General features: G+C 39.9%; 1 protein-coding gene across 1 annotated transcript; it reads left to right on the forward strand.

Annotated features, from left to right (window-relative positions):
- Positions 1-17,212, forward strand: rundc1 (RUN domain containing 1). Its single transcript, XM_033035249.1, has 5 exons — positions 1-439; positions 7,029-7,187; positions 9,653-9,851; positions 10,804-10,914; positions 11,947-17,212. The coding sequence occupies exons 1-5, from the start codon at positions 86-88 to the stop codon at positions 12,801-12,803; spliced, it is 1,680 nt and encodes a 559-aa protein (XP_032891140.1). The 5' UTR covers positions 1-85; the 3' UTR covers positions 12,804-17,212.

Consider the following 17,212-nt stretch of genomic DNA (forward strand, 5'->3'; position numbering starts at 1 on the left):
GGCGCCAGGCGGAAGTCGAGTCCACAAGATGGCGGCCGGTCAGTCGGTGTTGTGAAGTAAGCTGCGCGCCGCCAGAGTGAGGGGAATGGACGACGCGTACCTGTCTGACTCGGAGCGGCTGTGCGGGGAGCGCTGGGCTCCGGTGGGGGCGGTGGCCAGCCCCGAGGATGAGGTTAAGGAGGCCAGAGGCGGTGGCGGGGCCCAGGTGCAGATGGCCGACAGCATGCAGCGGCTACAGGGCGAGCAGGAGCTGCTCAACTCGTCGCTACTCGCTCTCACCTCCCACTTCGCCCAGGTCCAGTTCCGCCTCAAGCAGATCGTTAACGCGCAGAGCGACGAGAAGGAGCGCCTGCTGAAGGAGCTGGAGGATTTCGCCTTCAAGGGCTGTCCGCAGCCCTTCGTCGCCCGGGCCCTGGACGGACCACAGCTGGACAACGCGGTGAGCATCTACCCCCATGGCAGTCTGGTGTAAACACTGTGCACGCCACAGTTTATGCGTCCGTGCCCAACTTTTTCTCGAGTACCCATTGAGAAGTTCAACCCCACAACTTCCCACAAACTTTCCTTCCCTATGACATGGATAGGTACAGTCAAGTTAAGGAGCTGCAAATACTGGACCATTCTACATTTTTTAAATCAACGCCTGCTTTGATTTGTCATTTTCGCACTTTAATTCACTTTGTGTAACTTCCATATCTCTCGTTTCACTCTCCCCGACTCTCAGTCTGAAGAAGGATCTCGATCTGAAACGTCACCCATTCGTTCTCTCCAGAGATGCTGCCTGACCCGCTGAGTTATTCCAGCATTTTGTGTCTAACTTTGTTGTAAACCAGCATCTGCAGTTCCTTCCTATGCAAATGCTGTAAGCTTGTTCAAAACACAAAGTGCTGGTGGAACTTGAAGGTCAGGCAGCATCTGTGGAAGGAATAGATGGTTGTTTTAGGTTGGGGCCTTTCAGACTGATCAGTCTCTACTGATTCATCTACAGATGTTGCCTGATCAACTAAGTTCCTCTAGCATTGTGTTTCGTTTGGGAAAGGTCAAGAGTGTTTAATTGTCATATGTCCTGACTGGACCACAACATTATTTATTGCTGGAGCTTAACTGGCTTATCAAAGCTACAGATAATAATAATAATAATAATAATAATAATAAATACTTTATTGGTCCCCTCAGGGAAATTCAGATGTCCAGAAGCTCCCAATCAACAAACCCACAGATTCAAAACGAACGCAGACAGAAAATACATAAAATACAATGTGGACACTACCTGAGAGCAATAAATACTTAAAAAGACCAATAATTAACAGTTAAAAATTAATAATTGCAAAATGCATCCCCCTACAGCCTAGCGGTCCGAATTATAAAATATAATGGCTGCAGGGGTGAAGGATCTCCTGAACCGCTCCGTTCTACAGGGCAGGGAGAGGAGCCGGTTGTTGTTCCGAGTGCTCTTTTGACTCTCCAGAATTATATGGAGGGGATGCCCGGGGTTTTTCAGGATGACCTGCACCTTGTGCCTCATACGCCTCTCAAGCACCTCCATCCCAGAGTCTACTCTCCCCTCCAGCACTGAGCCAGCTCGATTAACCAGTTTGACCAGCTTCCTATTGTTTTTTGCACTAATGCTGTTGCCCCAGCAGATTAAACACAGATAAATAGTTTATAATGCAAAATATGATAAATTGATAACCATAGCGCAAGGTAATCTTAACATTGCAAAACCAAACTGTAGTGCAATCAAAGACACAGTCTAAAGTGTGGTTCAAGAGCATGATAGTTGTTGGGAAAGAGTTGTTCTCTTTAGCCATGGTTTTCAGGCTCCGGTATCACTGTCTTGATGGTAGAAGTGAGATGAGAGTGTTACCAGGGTGGTGTGGGTCTTTACGATTGATTGCCTTTTAGAAGCAGCACCTCGTGTAGATTCCTGTGGTGGAGAGTTCAGTAGCTGTGATGGACCAGGCAGTGTCTGTAGTTTCCTTCATTGTTTGGCATTTGTGTTGCTAAACCAGGCAGTAAAGCAATCTCTCTACTGCACACCTCTAGCAAAGTTTAACATCCCAAATCTCTTCCATCTTCTTGGGAAGTAGAGGCATTGATGAGCTGTTTTTGTGATTGCATTGATGTGTTGATCCCAGCTTATGAGGGATATGGACCAACTAGTGGCAAATAGGACTAGCTTGGATGCCTATTTGGGCCAAAGGGTCTTTTTCTGTGTTGAATGACTCTATGGGATATTGGCCTCACAACCAACAAGCATATGGCAGAGTTCAGCCTGAAGTAGGGTCTTGATGTGAAAAGTCACCCATTCTTTCTCTTTGGAGATGCTGCCTGTCCCGCTGAGTTACTCCAGCATTTTGTGTCCACCTTTGATTTAAACCAGCATCTGCGGTTCTTTCCTACACATTGTATTTACATCGCCAGATACACAATGCCTTACAAACCTGCAATGTTGTTTGTTAAAAAATCTAGGCGGTGCCATAATAATAGTTTATGAATGTACAGGGAAATTGGAGATGGATTTCAACATCTCGGAGTTACAATGCATCTTGTGCATCTGGCTAATTGTGAAGTAAACAACCAAATGATGAAAGAGTGGATATGGAGAGGATGTTTCCAGTAGTGGAAGAGTCTTTTATTCTGAGGGCACTTCCTCAGAATAAAAGGGCGTACCTTTAGAATGGAGATGATGAGCAATTTCTTTAGCAGGACGGTGGTGAACCTGTATAATTTATTACCACAGAGCTCAGTGGAGGCCAGGCCATTGAGTATTTTTAAAGTGGAAATTGATAGGTTCTTGATGTGTAAGGGTGTCAAAGGTTATGGTGAGAAGGCAGCAGAACGGGGTTGGGGGTGAAAAATAGATCAGCCATGATCAAATGGTGGAGCTGACTCAATGGGCCTAATTCATTAATACAGTTAAGAATCTTCTTGTTCCATTTTACTTTAAAGATATTGCAGTACAATTATTGAGGCACTTGGGCAGTTCTACAGTCACTACTCATAAATTTTGTTTGCCTATGGTTCGGTGGACTTGAAATCAAGTTATGAAATCAGATTTCAAAATCAAAAACATACTTATGTTTCTACTTTCCTATTGTTTATTTCCTTTGGTTCCCCAACAACTTGCCTGACAAATTACTCTGCTGACAAAGTTTCGCAGTTAATCAGTTACTTCTGTCACATAGCACCTTTTCATACAGTGAAACTACTTGTCTTTGATTAATATCCTCTTAAGATCCTGAATGTGGCACATGTGAAATGGTATGCCTTCATTGTGGATACACTTGTTCATGTACCAGCGCTAACAAAGATTACTATTAAATGTGAGTTTAAGCAATACTACCTCAAACTGTATCAAGCATAATCAATATCTTGCCATTAAGACTATAATCTCAAGTATAAACTAGAAGATTGTATAAACGCACAATATGTTGAAACAAAATATTTCGATACTTCTAGAGTCTGCAAATTCCTCATGAAGAACAATACAGAAATTTAAGACAGTTGTGATAGTACTAAAACTTTACAATTTTATGATATTCAGTTCCCTGTTCAAGTAATATTTTCTTAGATATGTTGGCTTTCTGAATGATCAGGTAGATCAGGTTTAACATTTTAAGCTAATTCATTTGGGAGTGAAACAAGATATAATTTGAATATATTTGTTTTATGTAAATTAAAATTGTACCAACATGATCAGAATAAAATAAGATCCTCCTCTGCAGAAAATGGGGGGAAACCAGAGAGGTTGGAAAATTAATACATTTTCATATCTGAATAGCAAAGGCAAATTCTGACTTTTGAATGTTTTCCATTTATTTGAATAATTAACCAAATATTCCTGCTAAGTTTTGACATTTAATTGCCAATCTCTCTACCTTTTATCCTGCCTCAAGCCATACCGATGAGTATAAGGTCATGTGATAGGAGCAGAATAAGACCATTTGGCACACCAAGTCCACTCCTCCATTCAACCTTGGCTGAGCTATCTCTTCCTCCTAATTCAATTGTCCTGCCTTCTCCCCTTAACCCCTTCACCTGTACTAAGCAAGAATCTATCTCTGCTTTAAAAAGATCCATTGACTTGACCTCCACAGCCAATGAGGTGCCTTCTCATCCTTCTAAACTCCAGCGAGTACAGGCGCAGTGCCGTCAAACGCTCACCATATGTTGACCGCCTCATTCCTGTGATCATTCTTGTAAACCTCCTCTGGACCCTCTCCAGAGCCAGCAAATCTTTCCTCAGATATGGTGCCCAAAATTGCTCACAAACACCAAATGCGGCCTGACCAGCACCTTATAGAGCCTCAGCATTGCATCCCTGTTTTTGTATTCCAACCCTCTTGAAATACATTTTAGCATTCCCTTTGCCTCCCTCACTACTGTTTCGATTTGCAAATTAACATTTTGGGAATCCTGCACAAGCACTCCCAAGTCCCTTTGCATGTCCGATTTCTGGATTCTCTCCCCATTTAGAAAATACTCCATGTCTTTATTCCTACTACCAAAATGCATGACTCCACAATTTGCTACACTATATTCCATTTTGCCACCTCTGCTCACTCTCGTAACCTGTCCTAGTCCTTCTGCAGAGTATCTGCTTTCTGTACACTACCTACCTGCCACCTATTTTCATATAATCTGCAAACTTGGCCACAAAGCCTTCAATCCTCTCATCCAATTCATTAATATACAATGTGAAGAGTAGCGGCCCCAGCACCGATCCCTGCGGAGCTCCACTTGCCTCTGGCAGCCAACCAGAAAAAGCCGCCTTTATTGCCACTCTTTGCCTTCTGCCACCCAGCCAACCTGCTATTCATGCTAGTATCTGCCCTTTGATGCCATGGGGTCTCATCTTCCTTGGCAGCCTCACGTGTGGCACGTTTTGAAAGGCTTTCTGAAAGTCTAGGTAAACAACATCCACTGACTCTCCTTTGTCCTGCTATTTACTTCAAAGAATTCCAGCAGATTTGTAAGGCAAAGGCTCCCCTTCACAAAACCATGCTGACTTTGGCCTATTTTATCATGACCCAAGTATTCCGTGACCTCATCCTTCATAATGGACTCTAAAATCTTACCACAACTGAAGTCGGACTAACTGCCCTATGGTTTCCACTATTCTACATTGCTCCCTTCTGGTACAGCGGGGCAATATTGGCAATTTTCCAATAGTTTGTTACTTGTATTTGTCACCTATGTGTTACTATTGGCAAATCCCATCGTAGTGGAGTTGATGCTGTGCGTAACATTGTGGCTGAGAGTGGATAATCATCTGAAAATGGATAATTCTATGGAATCTTTGTTATTAAATGTTTCTTTATAGCCATTGTGTTTGATATTTGAATTGTGATACATTGTGATATTAATGGTGTGTGGCTTTTTGTCAGTTCCAGGAGGTATAAATTACAAAGGCCTTTGGATCAAAGAAAAGCAAGTACAGCAGGTGTGAGAAACAATGCATTTACAAGCTGAATCAGCAGAATCCCAAAGAATAATCAAAGCGGACAAATTAGAAAAGGCAAAGTTTATCATTTTGATTTGTGTTGGGATTGAAAAAAAAAAACCTTTGCATCATGGCTCAATAAATAGACTGGAAGATATAGTTGTATTAAAACAGACTATAGCGACCTGAAATTTGAAGCAATTAATTCTAACATTTCAAATTAATTTTATCTCTGTTAGGATCACTCAAGCAACAGCATGTTTCGGCATGTTTACTTTAAAAGATTTTTTTTGCATAATGAATGGAACATTGTGAATGTGAAAATTAATTCATTTGTTGCAATCACATGAATTAATTAATGTGAATGAACTCGGCAAAGTAGAGAATGTAATGCCAAAACACGGTAATTGAACATTAATTAAGCTGCTTTGATTCAAGACTGGTTTGTGCATGGCTCAAATCATAAAGTATAATTTGTACACCATCTTGTGTGCTTTGAAATTAAAGCTGTAAGCCTAATTCATTGCCATTGCTCCACCATTCATCTGTTTTTTATTTTCTCAAAAAATCTCAAAATGATTTTATTTCTCAAAAACATTGTACATTGGTCAACATATTTTGTTTACTCCCCGCTCCCCAACCTCCTGTCCTTCATTTTGTTCTATCAATTAGAGATTTGTTTTCAGAATTGATTTCTATTTCGCTGAAATAAATCTTGCAGGTATATATGAAGGTACAACAACAGTACCATTTGTTCTTCCTCATAATGCAAGGTGAAACACTGCAAGATTGATTATTGTGTAGGAAGGAACTGCAGATGCTAGTTTAAACCAAAAATACACAAAAAGCTGAAGTAACTCAGCGGGACAGAGAGCAGAAAAAGGAATAGGTGACGTTTAGGGGCAATACTGAAGAAGGGTCTTGACCGGAAACATCACCTATTCCTTTTCTCCAGAGGTGCTGTATGACCCTCTGAGTTACTCCAGCTTTTTGTGTCTAAGATTGATTATGGTATTAAGTTAGGGTCGACAAGGGTTGACTGGACATGAAACCAAACAGCATAATATTGGTGTTTAGTGCCTCTGCAAGTGATATTGTCAGGGTTTGAAGTTGTGTTTTATAACAATTTACCAAATAAACGTAGGATTGATCTTCTTAAAGTTACTTGAATATTCAAGATTGATTGGATTATGGGCAACAAAACTACCATACATCATTTGGTTTAGCTGACAAACTTGCTTTTACTTTGATTGCTTTAACCAAGTCCAATAATTTGCGTTTATTTGATTATTTTTTTTCCCCTCTAGGAAGTAGCTGTATTTACATTTCTAATCATCGCTCAGCATTCTCCAACCTGGTTCACGTGATTTGTTTCTGTATTGCTCTTCAGCTATTCTGAATTTCATTTTCCAACAGTTCTATTTAATGAAGCAATGTACTTTCAAATTGTTCCTTTGTAATCTACTATGTATTTGTTTATTGACAGCAAATATATGGTCCTGAATGGGTTTGGACTTTTTCTAAAGGACATTTTAAATAGACACTGACAATGGGGAATTTTTTTTTTTAAATGTTTGCTTAGAGTGAAAGGGAGAAACTGGAACAACTCAATGCCCAACGTCAGAAACAGAGGGAACTGATTATACAACTTAAGACCCAGTTGGATGATTTAGAGAAATTTGCTTATCAAGAGGGCAACTACGAATCCCTCCCACAGTCAATTGTCCTGGAACGCCAGCGGGTAAGTCCTAAAACAACGTGCTATGGATCATCAAGGAGTACTTCCTCTATGATCATTTTCTTTTAAAGGTATAATGGATCAATATTCCCAGTTTCCTCAAGCAATAATTCTCCTGAGCTTCGAAACACCAGGTGAATTAAAAATAAAGGCATATAGTGTCTTCACACAGTGAAGAGAGAAACAGGGTTAATGTTTCAGACCTTTCAACGAGTCACAAGAATCATCTCCCCAGGAAGCAATTGAGGAGTCTGTCAATTGAAAATGTATTAATTCATTTTTGTTTGCAATGATATTAAGGGATACAGAACTGAAGAGGTATATGGAAATTGAGGGAAAGATTGATGATAAACTGAATGTGGGAGCAAGCTAAATGAGTTTTTTTAAATTATGAATTGAATCTGAGAATTGTAGCCAATGTTTATTGCCCATCCTCAGTTGTCTTGAAGTAGTAGTCATGTGCTGTCTTTTTGAGCCACATAGTGTTTTTGTATCTATGCGAGGTGTTCGAGCAGATTCAGAGTCATTCATGTTCTTCAAGGTCTTAAATCTTGAATAAATCAGGCCAATAGGTCCGGCATATCAATACAACACTGGAAAAACATCACCAATGTTGTCTTAAAAATCCTCCAGATTCAATGGAAGGCTAAATGGAGGCCCTAATTGCATTCAAACTGTTATGTTGAGCGTTCACATTGTGGGACTGTTTAACACCAGGCGGGCACTGTAGACCACTGCTATGCAGACGATACACAACTCTATCTCCCCCTGAAACCCAACAACAGATCTAATCTACTCAGCCTTATCCACTACCTTGAGGATATAAAGTGTTGGATGGCCCAGAACTTCCTCCAACTAAACGAAAGTCTGAGGTCATCTTACTCGGCCCCTCGGACTCAATCAAAATGATAGCAGGCAGCCTTGGAAGCCTTCCCCCATTACTTGGACCTCACGTCAAAAATCTTGGCGTGATATTTGACTCTGCGTTGATATTTGACAAACAAGTCAATGCCGTGGTTAAAGCTAGCTTCCAGCTTCGGACGATAGCTAAAATAAACCAATTCCTCCAATTTAACGAAAAGATCATCCACTGATTTATCTCCTGCCTTGATTGCTGCAACTCCCTTTACACTGGCATCAGCCATTCATCCCTGACCAACCTGCAATTGGTCCAAAACGCCGCAGCGAGACTCCTGGCGGGCACCCAAAAAAGGGAGCACTTCACCCCGATTCTGGCCTCTCTCCGCTGGCTCCCAGTGCGTTTCCGAATCTATTACAAGCTCCTTCTTTATGTATACAAAGCCCTTAACGGGCTTGCCCCCATCTACATCAAAAATCTGCTTACCCACCATACCACCTCCAGGTCCCTCAGATCTGCAGACTTGGGGTTACTGACCATCGCGGTCTAGGCATAAGCTCTGGGGCAACCGCTTTTGCGGTTGCAGCTCCTAGAATATGGAACAGCATCCCTCTTCCCATCAGAACTGCCCCCCTCCATCGACTCTTAAGTCTAGACTTAAAAATTATTTCTACTCTCAAGCCTTTCTTGAGGTCCTCTGAGGGAGCGCTGTATTTATCGATGTACATATGGTAGATTTATGTAGCAAGTTAGTACCTGAACCAACGTAAAGCACTTTGGTCAACGAGAGTTGTTTTTAAATGTGCTATAGAAATAAAATTGACTTGACTAGACCCTTTTATTCTAAGCTGCGTTTTAGGAATAGAAACCAAGTGATCATGGGGAAAGATTCTATGATGTGCTCTTGGAGAAATGCAGCGTCGCTACTAACTCCTGAAACCCCCTGAGGTACATCTGCTAAAAGTGGAGAAAGAGCATTCAAGATGCTACTGGGAATGCTAGTCCATGTGTTGGATACACATGTGGATCCCTGCAGAATTGCTCCACCACGCAAATCACCCACCTGTGTCCTTTAGGCACCTTCTGCCATTCCTATATTAGCCCAGTCAGTCACTTCAGAACCCACAAAATCGGAATGGGAGCAAATCAATCCAGGGGTTGCCAAAAACAGTCCACAGAACATTAAAAATACTTCCTCAATTGTAGCCACAGATGTAATGTAGGAAACATAGTACAGGAATTCTCAAAAGCAGCAATGAAATACACTGCCAAATTATCTGGTTAAAAAAAGTTAGAGGATTAAATTTACACAGGACACCACAAAAACTACTGTTCTTTCAATACAGCTATAGGGTCTTTTATATTTTTCAGAAAGACAGCTGTGGCCTTGATTTAATGTTTCAAAGGCTGGTACATTTGACATGGAGCACTCCTTGGTACAGTACAGGATTGGCCATCTAACTTTCATACTCAACCTTGTATGTAAGTTGAACACTCTGCTTTCTGGCCCAGAGACAAGCGAGCTCATGCCCATTGTACCCGGAGCCTCAAAGTTGTGGAAGAAATACTTCATTGGTTTTTTTTCCCCCCCCCCCCTTTAATTTTTTAGGTGATCATAGACGAATTGATTAAGAAGCTAGATGTGAACCTCAATGACGATTTTAGCAGCTTGTCAGCAGATGAACTCCGACATCGTGTTGATGCGGCAATTGCTCAAATTGTGAATCCAGCCAGAGTGAAAGAACAGCTGGTGGTCCAGTTGAAAACCCAGATCAGTGACCTGGAAATGTTCATCAACTTTCTCCACGGTGTGTATAACGATGGAGCCACATTCCTTTAGCTTTAGCTCAATTACTGTCGATGTGTGCACGATATGCTTGTTTCAAAGTTGTGTTAAATACTATATTTTGTGCACTTGTGAAGTAGAGCAGACTGTTCCTCTCTGCTTGAATAATATTTATAAACAAACGGAACTAAGCATCTGTAAATTCTCCTGCATTTTTGTGGTATTGCTTATTTAGTTACTATAACTAACGTCCACAGAATGTTGAAGTTGCATATACAAATAATTAGTGTATGACAGCAGATATAATATTGTTACAAAAGACAACCCCACATTTCCCCACCCATAAAATTCTTCACATCAATTTCAAGAAAGCTGCATACAAATCAAAACCAAACATCTAAAATTAAACTATTCCCTCTGAAATATCATAAATCACATTCTTCATTTCCCCTAGGCTCTTTCTCAGTCATAATCTGATTCCATCTAAACTATAAACGGAAAAGAACATTCTTTAGTAATGTATATTTCATCCGTTTAATTTACCAGGGTCAGGAGAAAGATTCGTTTTTTGCCCATTCTATGTTGGCAGTTTAAAAAAAAAATTTGCACAATGTGCTAGTGTAATTGGGCAGGCCAGGCAGCATCTTGCTACCTGACCTGCTGAGTTACTCCAACAAACTTTGTGACTTTCTTTGTAAACCAGCATCCGCAGTTCCTTGTGTCTCTGCATAAGCTGGTGTCAACAGCACCTACCAGGTTGTTTTATTAGTCTCAATGGCCATACATGGTTCACCTGTAATTCTAATTGTAAATTATCGTAACCAGCTGTAAGATATCAATGTAGTGTGATGATTACTGGAATGGGAGTCTTAACTCTTCCTCTCCTAAATAAAATAAATTTTAAAAAAATCTGAAAACTTCACTGAAGCAAGTGCCAAAGAATTTCATGGACTTTACCCATACCTATCACACAGGTGAAGTTGGCAGTCCCCCACAAATTGAGAATGGGAGGTGCACATGTCCTGTGCATGGAGCAAGTGGGTCCAACGCAACAAGTTCAAGATTGCCAAGTGGAAGCCACCATGGTAAGGTCCAGCTTTTCTTAAGCATTGTCTTTGTTTTGGATTTTTGGGGCTGTATGATATTCCAGACAAACTATTTTCAGCAACACGCAACATGCTGGAGGAACTCAAAGGTCTAGTAGCATCTGTGGGGGGAATGGCTCGATGACATTTCAGACCATGATTGTTCTTCAGGCAGTTTTCAGCGCTATTATTACCACAGAGCTTTTTGCCACTAAGACAGAGGTTCCACAGATGTTCTAAAAAGCCTCTCGATATACATGGGAAAGTTATCCTGATTACAATCAGCTTATTCATATATTGGCTTTTGTATTACAAAGAAAATATCAGCAACATTCGACCATGATTGAGTTTACTTTTTAAAAATACTTAGACCTAATATGAAGTTATCTGACTCTGCAGTAATGATCTTGTGTCATATTTAATTCTTTCCCCATTGTTTTTCTGTTTTAAAGTAATTACTTGATTTTGGAAATATAGTGTTATTTATGAAAATATTTTTTAAAGTCCAGTTTCCACATTTACAGAATCAACTTGGGGAAACGTAAGTTACCTTTCGAGGTCCAAATGATAATACTCCTTAAATGAGTCATAGAGCACTACAGCATGGAAACAGGCCCTTCTCCCATCTGTCCATGCAACCAAGTTGACATAATGGCCCTCTAAACCCTTCCTATCTATGTTTTAAAAAGACACGTAGTGCTGGAGTAGATCAGCGGGTCATGCAGCATCCTGGAAAACTTGGATAGGTGATGTTATGGGTCAGGACCCTTTTTCAGACTAATTGTTTGGAGGGGTGTGGAAGAAAGCAAGAAGGCAGGAGGGGCAGGACAAAGGTTCTTATCTGTATATCTATCAAAATGTCATACTGCAACAGCTATATTTTATTGTCATTAGACTTAACCTAAACAATTTTGAGAGAGAATAATTTAACTACAAAATATATTATTGCCTACAAAATATATTATCCAAGAAGTGCTTTGGAGCTAATTTATAAACATAAAAAAAAACAAGTTTGACTTCTCTGTTTTGCAGTTGATCCAGAAACAGCAAGGAAAATAAGAGCAACTGGGTTGAGCCTCATGCGCCGAGCACTGGCTGTGCTGCAGATATTTGCTGTTAGTCAGTTTGGGTGTGCGACTGGTCAGATCCCGCGTGGATTGTGGCAGCCTGATGAAAGCAACAAGGACTATAGTCCATTGGTGCTGAAACTAGAAGGAGCTGTGGATAAAGTTAAGCGGCTGGCGTTAAGTCAACAAGCAGAAGACCATGTGATCAGCAGCCATGATCTTTCTCTTGGTCGGAAGAACGAGCTTACCACAGCTGTGCGTAAAGAGTTGGCAATATCTCTCCGAGACCTGATGAGCCACGGTTTGTATGCTTCCTCTCAAGGGATGAGTTTGGTTCTAGCCCCGATTTCATGTCTCCTTCCCTCGTTCACAGCCGCTCCACGAACCTTGCATCCTTGGCAACTGTTTGTGAAATATTACAATACCAGAAATGGTCGAGCCTTTGTAGAATCTCCTGCTCGCAAGCTCTCTCAGTCTTTTGCCTTGCCGTTGACCGGGAGTGGTGTTGTGACTCCTAAACAAAGCTTACTCTCTGCTGTTCATACTGTCCTTATTGAGCATGACCCTTTCAAGCGGAGTGAAGATTCAGAATTTAAGGCCTTGATATGCATGGCATTGAATGAGCAGCGTTTGGTTTCCTGGACAAACCTGATTTGCAAATCCGGGACACTTATCCGGAGTCACTACCAGCCGTGGAGCTACATGGCTTCAACTGGGTTTGAGAGTACACTTAACATTCTTAGTCGTCTCAGCAACCTGCACTTCAATCTGCCCTTCGACACTGCAGTCAGACAATTAAAAAACATCAAAGATGCTTTTTAAAGTTTTCTGATCTGTTTATTTTATTCAGAGGGTTTTATTTTGTTCTATTTAAGATTAATTTACTTGTTACAATATCTTGCAAATTAAATTATGCTGCTCTTTTATGAATATAAAACCTCAACTAAATGTTTGAGGTATGTGTCGAATCAATACAATCTTTTTATTTTTTCACCCAGTGGTCAATTACAGTTCTATTTTAATTCAAATTTAAATGGTGACATGTAAGTTTCTATAAAATTACTTATTTATAAAATACGATAGATTGCTCATTGGATTATAGGATGTGCTTCTGTGTAAAGCTTCTGTGTAAGGTGAAAAGAGATTACATTACAAGGAATGTGACATTTGGGTGAAGTGCATACATTATTGCAAATCTCAATCACTATTTAAATTGATCATCTCGTATAAAGGAATATTTCCTGCTGTTGGATGAAGGACGTGATTGTGGATTTTGTATATGTGCTAACTTACAAAAAATGCTTACAGCCGTGTGAAGACTGACCATAATCATTCACATGATCTTAGTCATCAATTTTTAATAGTTAGCCAGACGAATGTCTGTTATAACAACCCACGTTCCCATTGCTGCAAACTAGCTAAGAAGCAAATGAAATGCAAGCTGTGACAGGCAGCATCTCTGAAGAGAAGGAATGGGTGACGTTTCTTCAGTCTGAAGAAGGGTCTCGACCCGAAACGGTCACCCATTCCTTCTCCAGAGATGCTGCCTGTCCCGCTGAGTTAATCCAGCATTTTGTGTCTACCTTCAATTTAAACCAGCATCTGCAGTTCTTTCCTACATGAACTGCAAGCTGTAAAGGGTATGCAATAAGGTTCCTTTGTTAGAAAATCTTGTCCTAAAGAAAATATTGTCATGGGATTGCTTTTGCCCAACTTATTGGAGAAATCTATTTTTCCTCAAATGTGGGTTAGATGTTTGCATTTAATTGTTGCCCTGTTTTCACATCAGTCTTAAGCAAAGCTTTGGATTTGTAAAGTGAGTTTTTTGTGCCCCGCTGACTGCTTCATTGTATCGTCCATTTTTTAATTACAAAGGACCTGCCCTTAAGCCTAATGGTTTGGCTTACTTAGCATCTCACGGGGGACATTGATGTGGGAACCCATGATCTACCAATCCATGGCATTTGTGCATTACAGCATCAACAAGCTGTGCACCGAATATCTCCAGTCTTCTTGCTGTATCATTCTGTACTTTTGCCTTGCAAATTAGCTTTGTACATGTCAGCATATTGGGCATGGCATATGATGTAACTGACTACTGTAAGCACCCTGTGTTTGATCAAGGGTGTGACATTTTCTTTAATTTCTTAAGTATCAGTTGCTCTTGCTAACAAGAGGATCTGTTACGTGATTGTTATGAGCGGATTGTTACATGTGATTATTTAAAATATCTTTACTTCAAATCATTTATTTGTTTATATATATATATATATTCAGATGTAATATATTCAATTAATCATATGTTGAATGTCGAGGATGTCATGGGAAATCTATTTTATCCTGGCTTTTTTTGCTTAAGTATTATTCATGTTAGTATTTTACTGTTTTTTGGTAAACACTGTACTCTCATCCATAGCATTTTAAGTGAATATGTAGGACAGAGTATTTTGTGTTTTGGGTCATTTTCTGTACTGTAATCCTGTCTCTCTAAATTATTTTACAAACTCTATGTCTTAATCGTTAAGTGTAATTAATGGCTTCTTTGAGAGGTCATTGAAAATGGAATCAATTGATAATGGTCATGCACTGGTTATCCCATAACCTGAGGTAAACTCTGTCCCTCGGTCACTAGATAAAATGTTCACATTTTCAAAGTCCATGGTTATGCTGAGCAAAATATGGGTGAGAGATATACCGTTCTTTTGAAACATATGAAATACATATTACACTAGGACACTGGAATACAAAAAACCCTTGCAACATAGCAATGCCCAGAAGGAACTGCTTGATCATTGGCACGTGTCGGGTCCACATCCTGACTCCTGTCAACACAACCAATATGGCCACCTAGCATCCTTGGATATTACGTTGCCCTTTAAAAAGCTTTTTTTTTAAATGTAGATTATGACTTTGCATCTAGATTCAAATCATATTTCAGGCCATGGATGGCCTGAAATATGTTGGTTGCATATGTTGGAAATATGTAGGATGTTGGTTGCTTATGAGCTGCTTGAGATGAGTTCATTCACTCATAAGGGTTGTTCCCCCTTACTACAATTTTGCATCTCCCTTACGGATGTGTTTATTAACTTTAGTTACAGTGGTTGCTGCAGTTGCTGCTAATAGCGTTGGGTGTGCTTTCTGTCTCCTGCTGATAATGTCCCTGCTGCTAGAAGTGTATGTTGGCTTTACCTATGTGGCTGCTGCTCTATGCAACCCCTTCCCTGCCCCCAATCTCCCCCGTCCCACCCAACTTCTGGGATTGACAATAGAGGAACAAGTGTGCAATATTCAATGTCCTTGGAATGGTGACATTTTTTTCCCCAGGTAGTGGCTGCTTGTTTTGCAGCACTAATAGAAATGTCAACCTTTGTATAACATCCTCTAGTAGTTTCTCCAGGTTGCCATTTAAGTCTGTTTGATTGATTTTGTTTGCAGTGCAGTATGAAACAGGAAGGCTATAGTTTGAGCTCCTGATTCCGCAGGTTAGAGGTTACTGTGTTTGTGTCCTAAACCATCAAATCATCTGGATTTTTAAAGCATATTAAATTTAAGGATGCAATTGAGTGAGGTTGGCACTGATCCATGTAGTTTATATTGTACTTTTGCTGCTACTCTGGGTCTTGAAACCAATTATAGACAAACCATCGAGCTGTCACTGTGAGACTGCTGCTCTTTGAGATCTATAACGACATGCCTCCATCTGACTGTCTAGATTAGCATCAAAGGTCCCTGGTGTTCAGACCTGTTTTTCCCACCAGTCAGCACCATCTAAACACATTAACCAGTTAAACATCTGTTTGATGTGTGGAAGGGTTTGCTGTTACTAGTTTACCACACCTCAACAGTGGTTCATGGTTGGAGAGTGCATTGGATGTCATTTTTGATGAGAAACTCTGCAGATTTTCTTTCCAAAGATGAATTGCAGTGTTGTTTTCAAGCTCAGTAAGGAAAGATTGTCTGAAATATTTTGAACTGATTTTGTTGATTACAGATGCTACCATGCTCCTACATTAGAAAAAAAAACCCGTACTTGCATTAAATCCTCGGCATACAGTTTTCCTGTCCAACATGGTTTAGCAATACAGTTGTAATCCGCAAAGCATACGTTTGGAACACAAAAACAGAAAATGCTATAAATACATTGCAGTTCAGGCAGCATCGGTGGACACTACCACACAATGTAGACGTGGGAGCTCTCCAAGCCTCCTCTACCATTTAACCTATGCTTCTGTGAATCATCAGCCTGTCCTGGATCCCTTTGTCTAAATATATTGTCACATCTGGGAAAGTTTCAAGTTGATAACCCGTAGCCTTTGATCAGTGCTGTCTAATCCAAGTACTTCCAGTGTTTTATATTTAGATTTTCCAATGTCCACATTATTTTGCCTTGGTTTAAAATGGAACATTAAGCTAATTCTTGTTTCCAAAAAGAAAAGTATGTGTTTATTTATTTAATTAAATGTGGTCAACTCGTTCTACTTCATTCTGCATGAGAGTGAAGACCAAATTTGGCATGGTGGTGTACTATGGTTGTGAGGCGATGGTTCGGTAGTTCAAGACTTTAACATTTTTGCTCAGTTTCTACTTGACAGCCCCAGAGTTAATAATCACAAGTTCATTTTATGCTATTAGTTTCAGTAATTTAGTTTAGCTCCATTACATATCGAGATAGTATCAAGGGAAGACTATAACATGCCTTGACTCACCAAAAGATAAGTAACAAAATCAAGATAAGATAAATAAGCAGTGCTGCTTTCTTTAAATTTAACTATGCAGTCAGTATCGGAAAACTTTTATCAGAGACCTTTGCTAATAGTTCCATCCAAAACAAAAACTTGACCTTGCATTCTTTGCAAATAAATGTTTATGAAATCAGCACCTCACCATAAAATGGCAACAGGACCAAGACCAAATGACTTTGTTGCAATTCTGGAATAAACTTAATTTCTCTGACATTCAAATCTTTAATCATATCTAGGTTATGAATTTCAGGATGATGGTGAAAGTTGTGGAATGTAATTGTATATACATGAGGTAAATGTATATTTTGGGGTTTATTGTAAAATTATGCAGCAGTGTATCTGGCATGAATTATAGTTGTATGTAATTCTAAATGTAAGGAATAAAATTCTGAGTATCACATTATTTGCATTCTGTTTGTATTACTGTAATTAATGTTTGATCTATTTCTAATGCACAATAAAAATCAGGCAATGGGTGCCAGTCTG

The sequence above is a fragment of the Amblyraja radiata genome, chromosome 16 (assembly GCF_010909765.2).
Source record: "Amblyraja radiata isolate CabotCenter1 chromosome 16, sAmbRad1.1.pri, whole genome shotgun sequence".
Classification (NCBI taxonomy): domain Eukaryota; kingdom Metazoa; phylum Chordata; class Chondrichthyes; order Rajiformes; family Rajidae; genus Amblyraja; species Amblyraja radiata.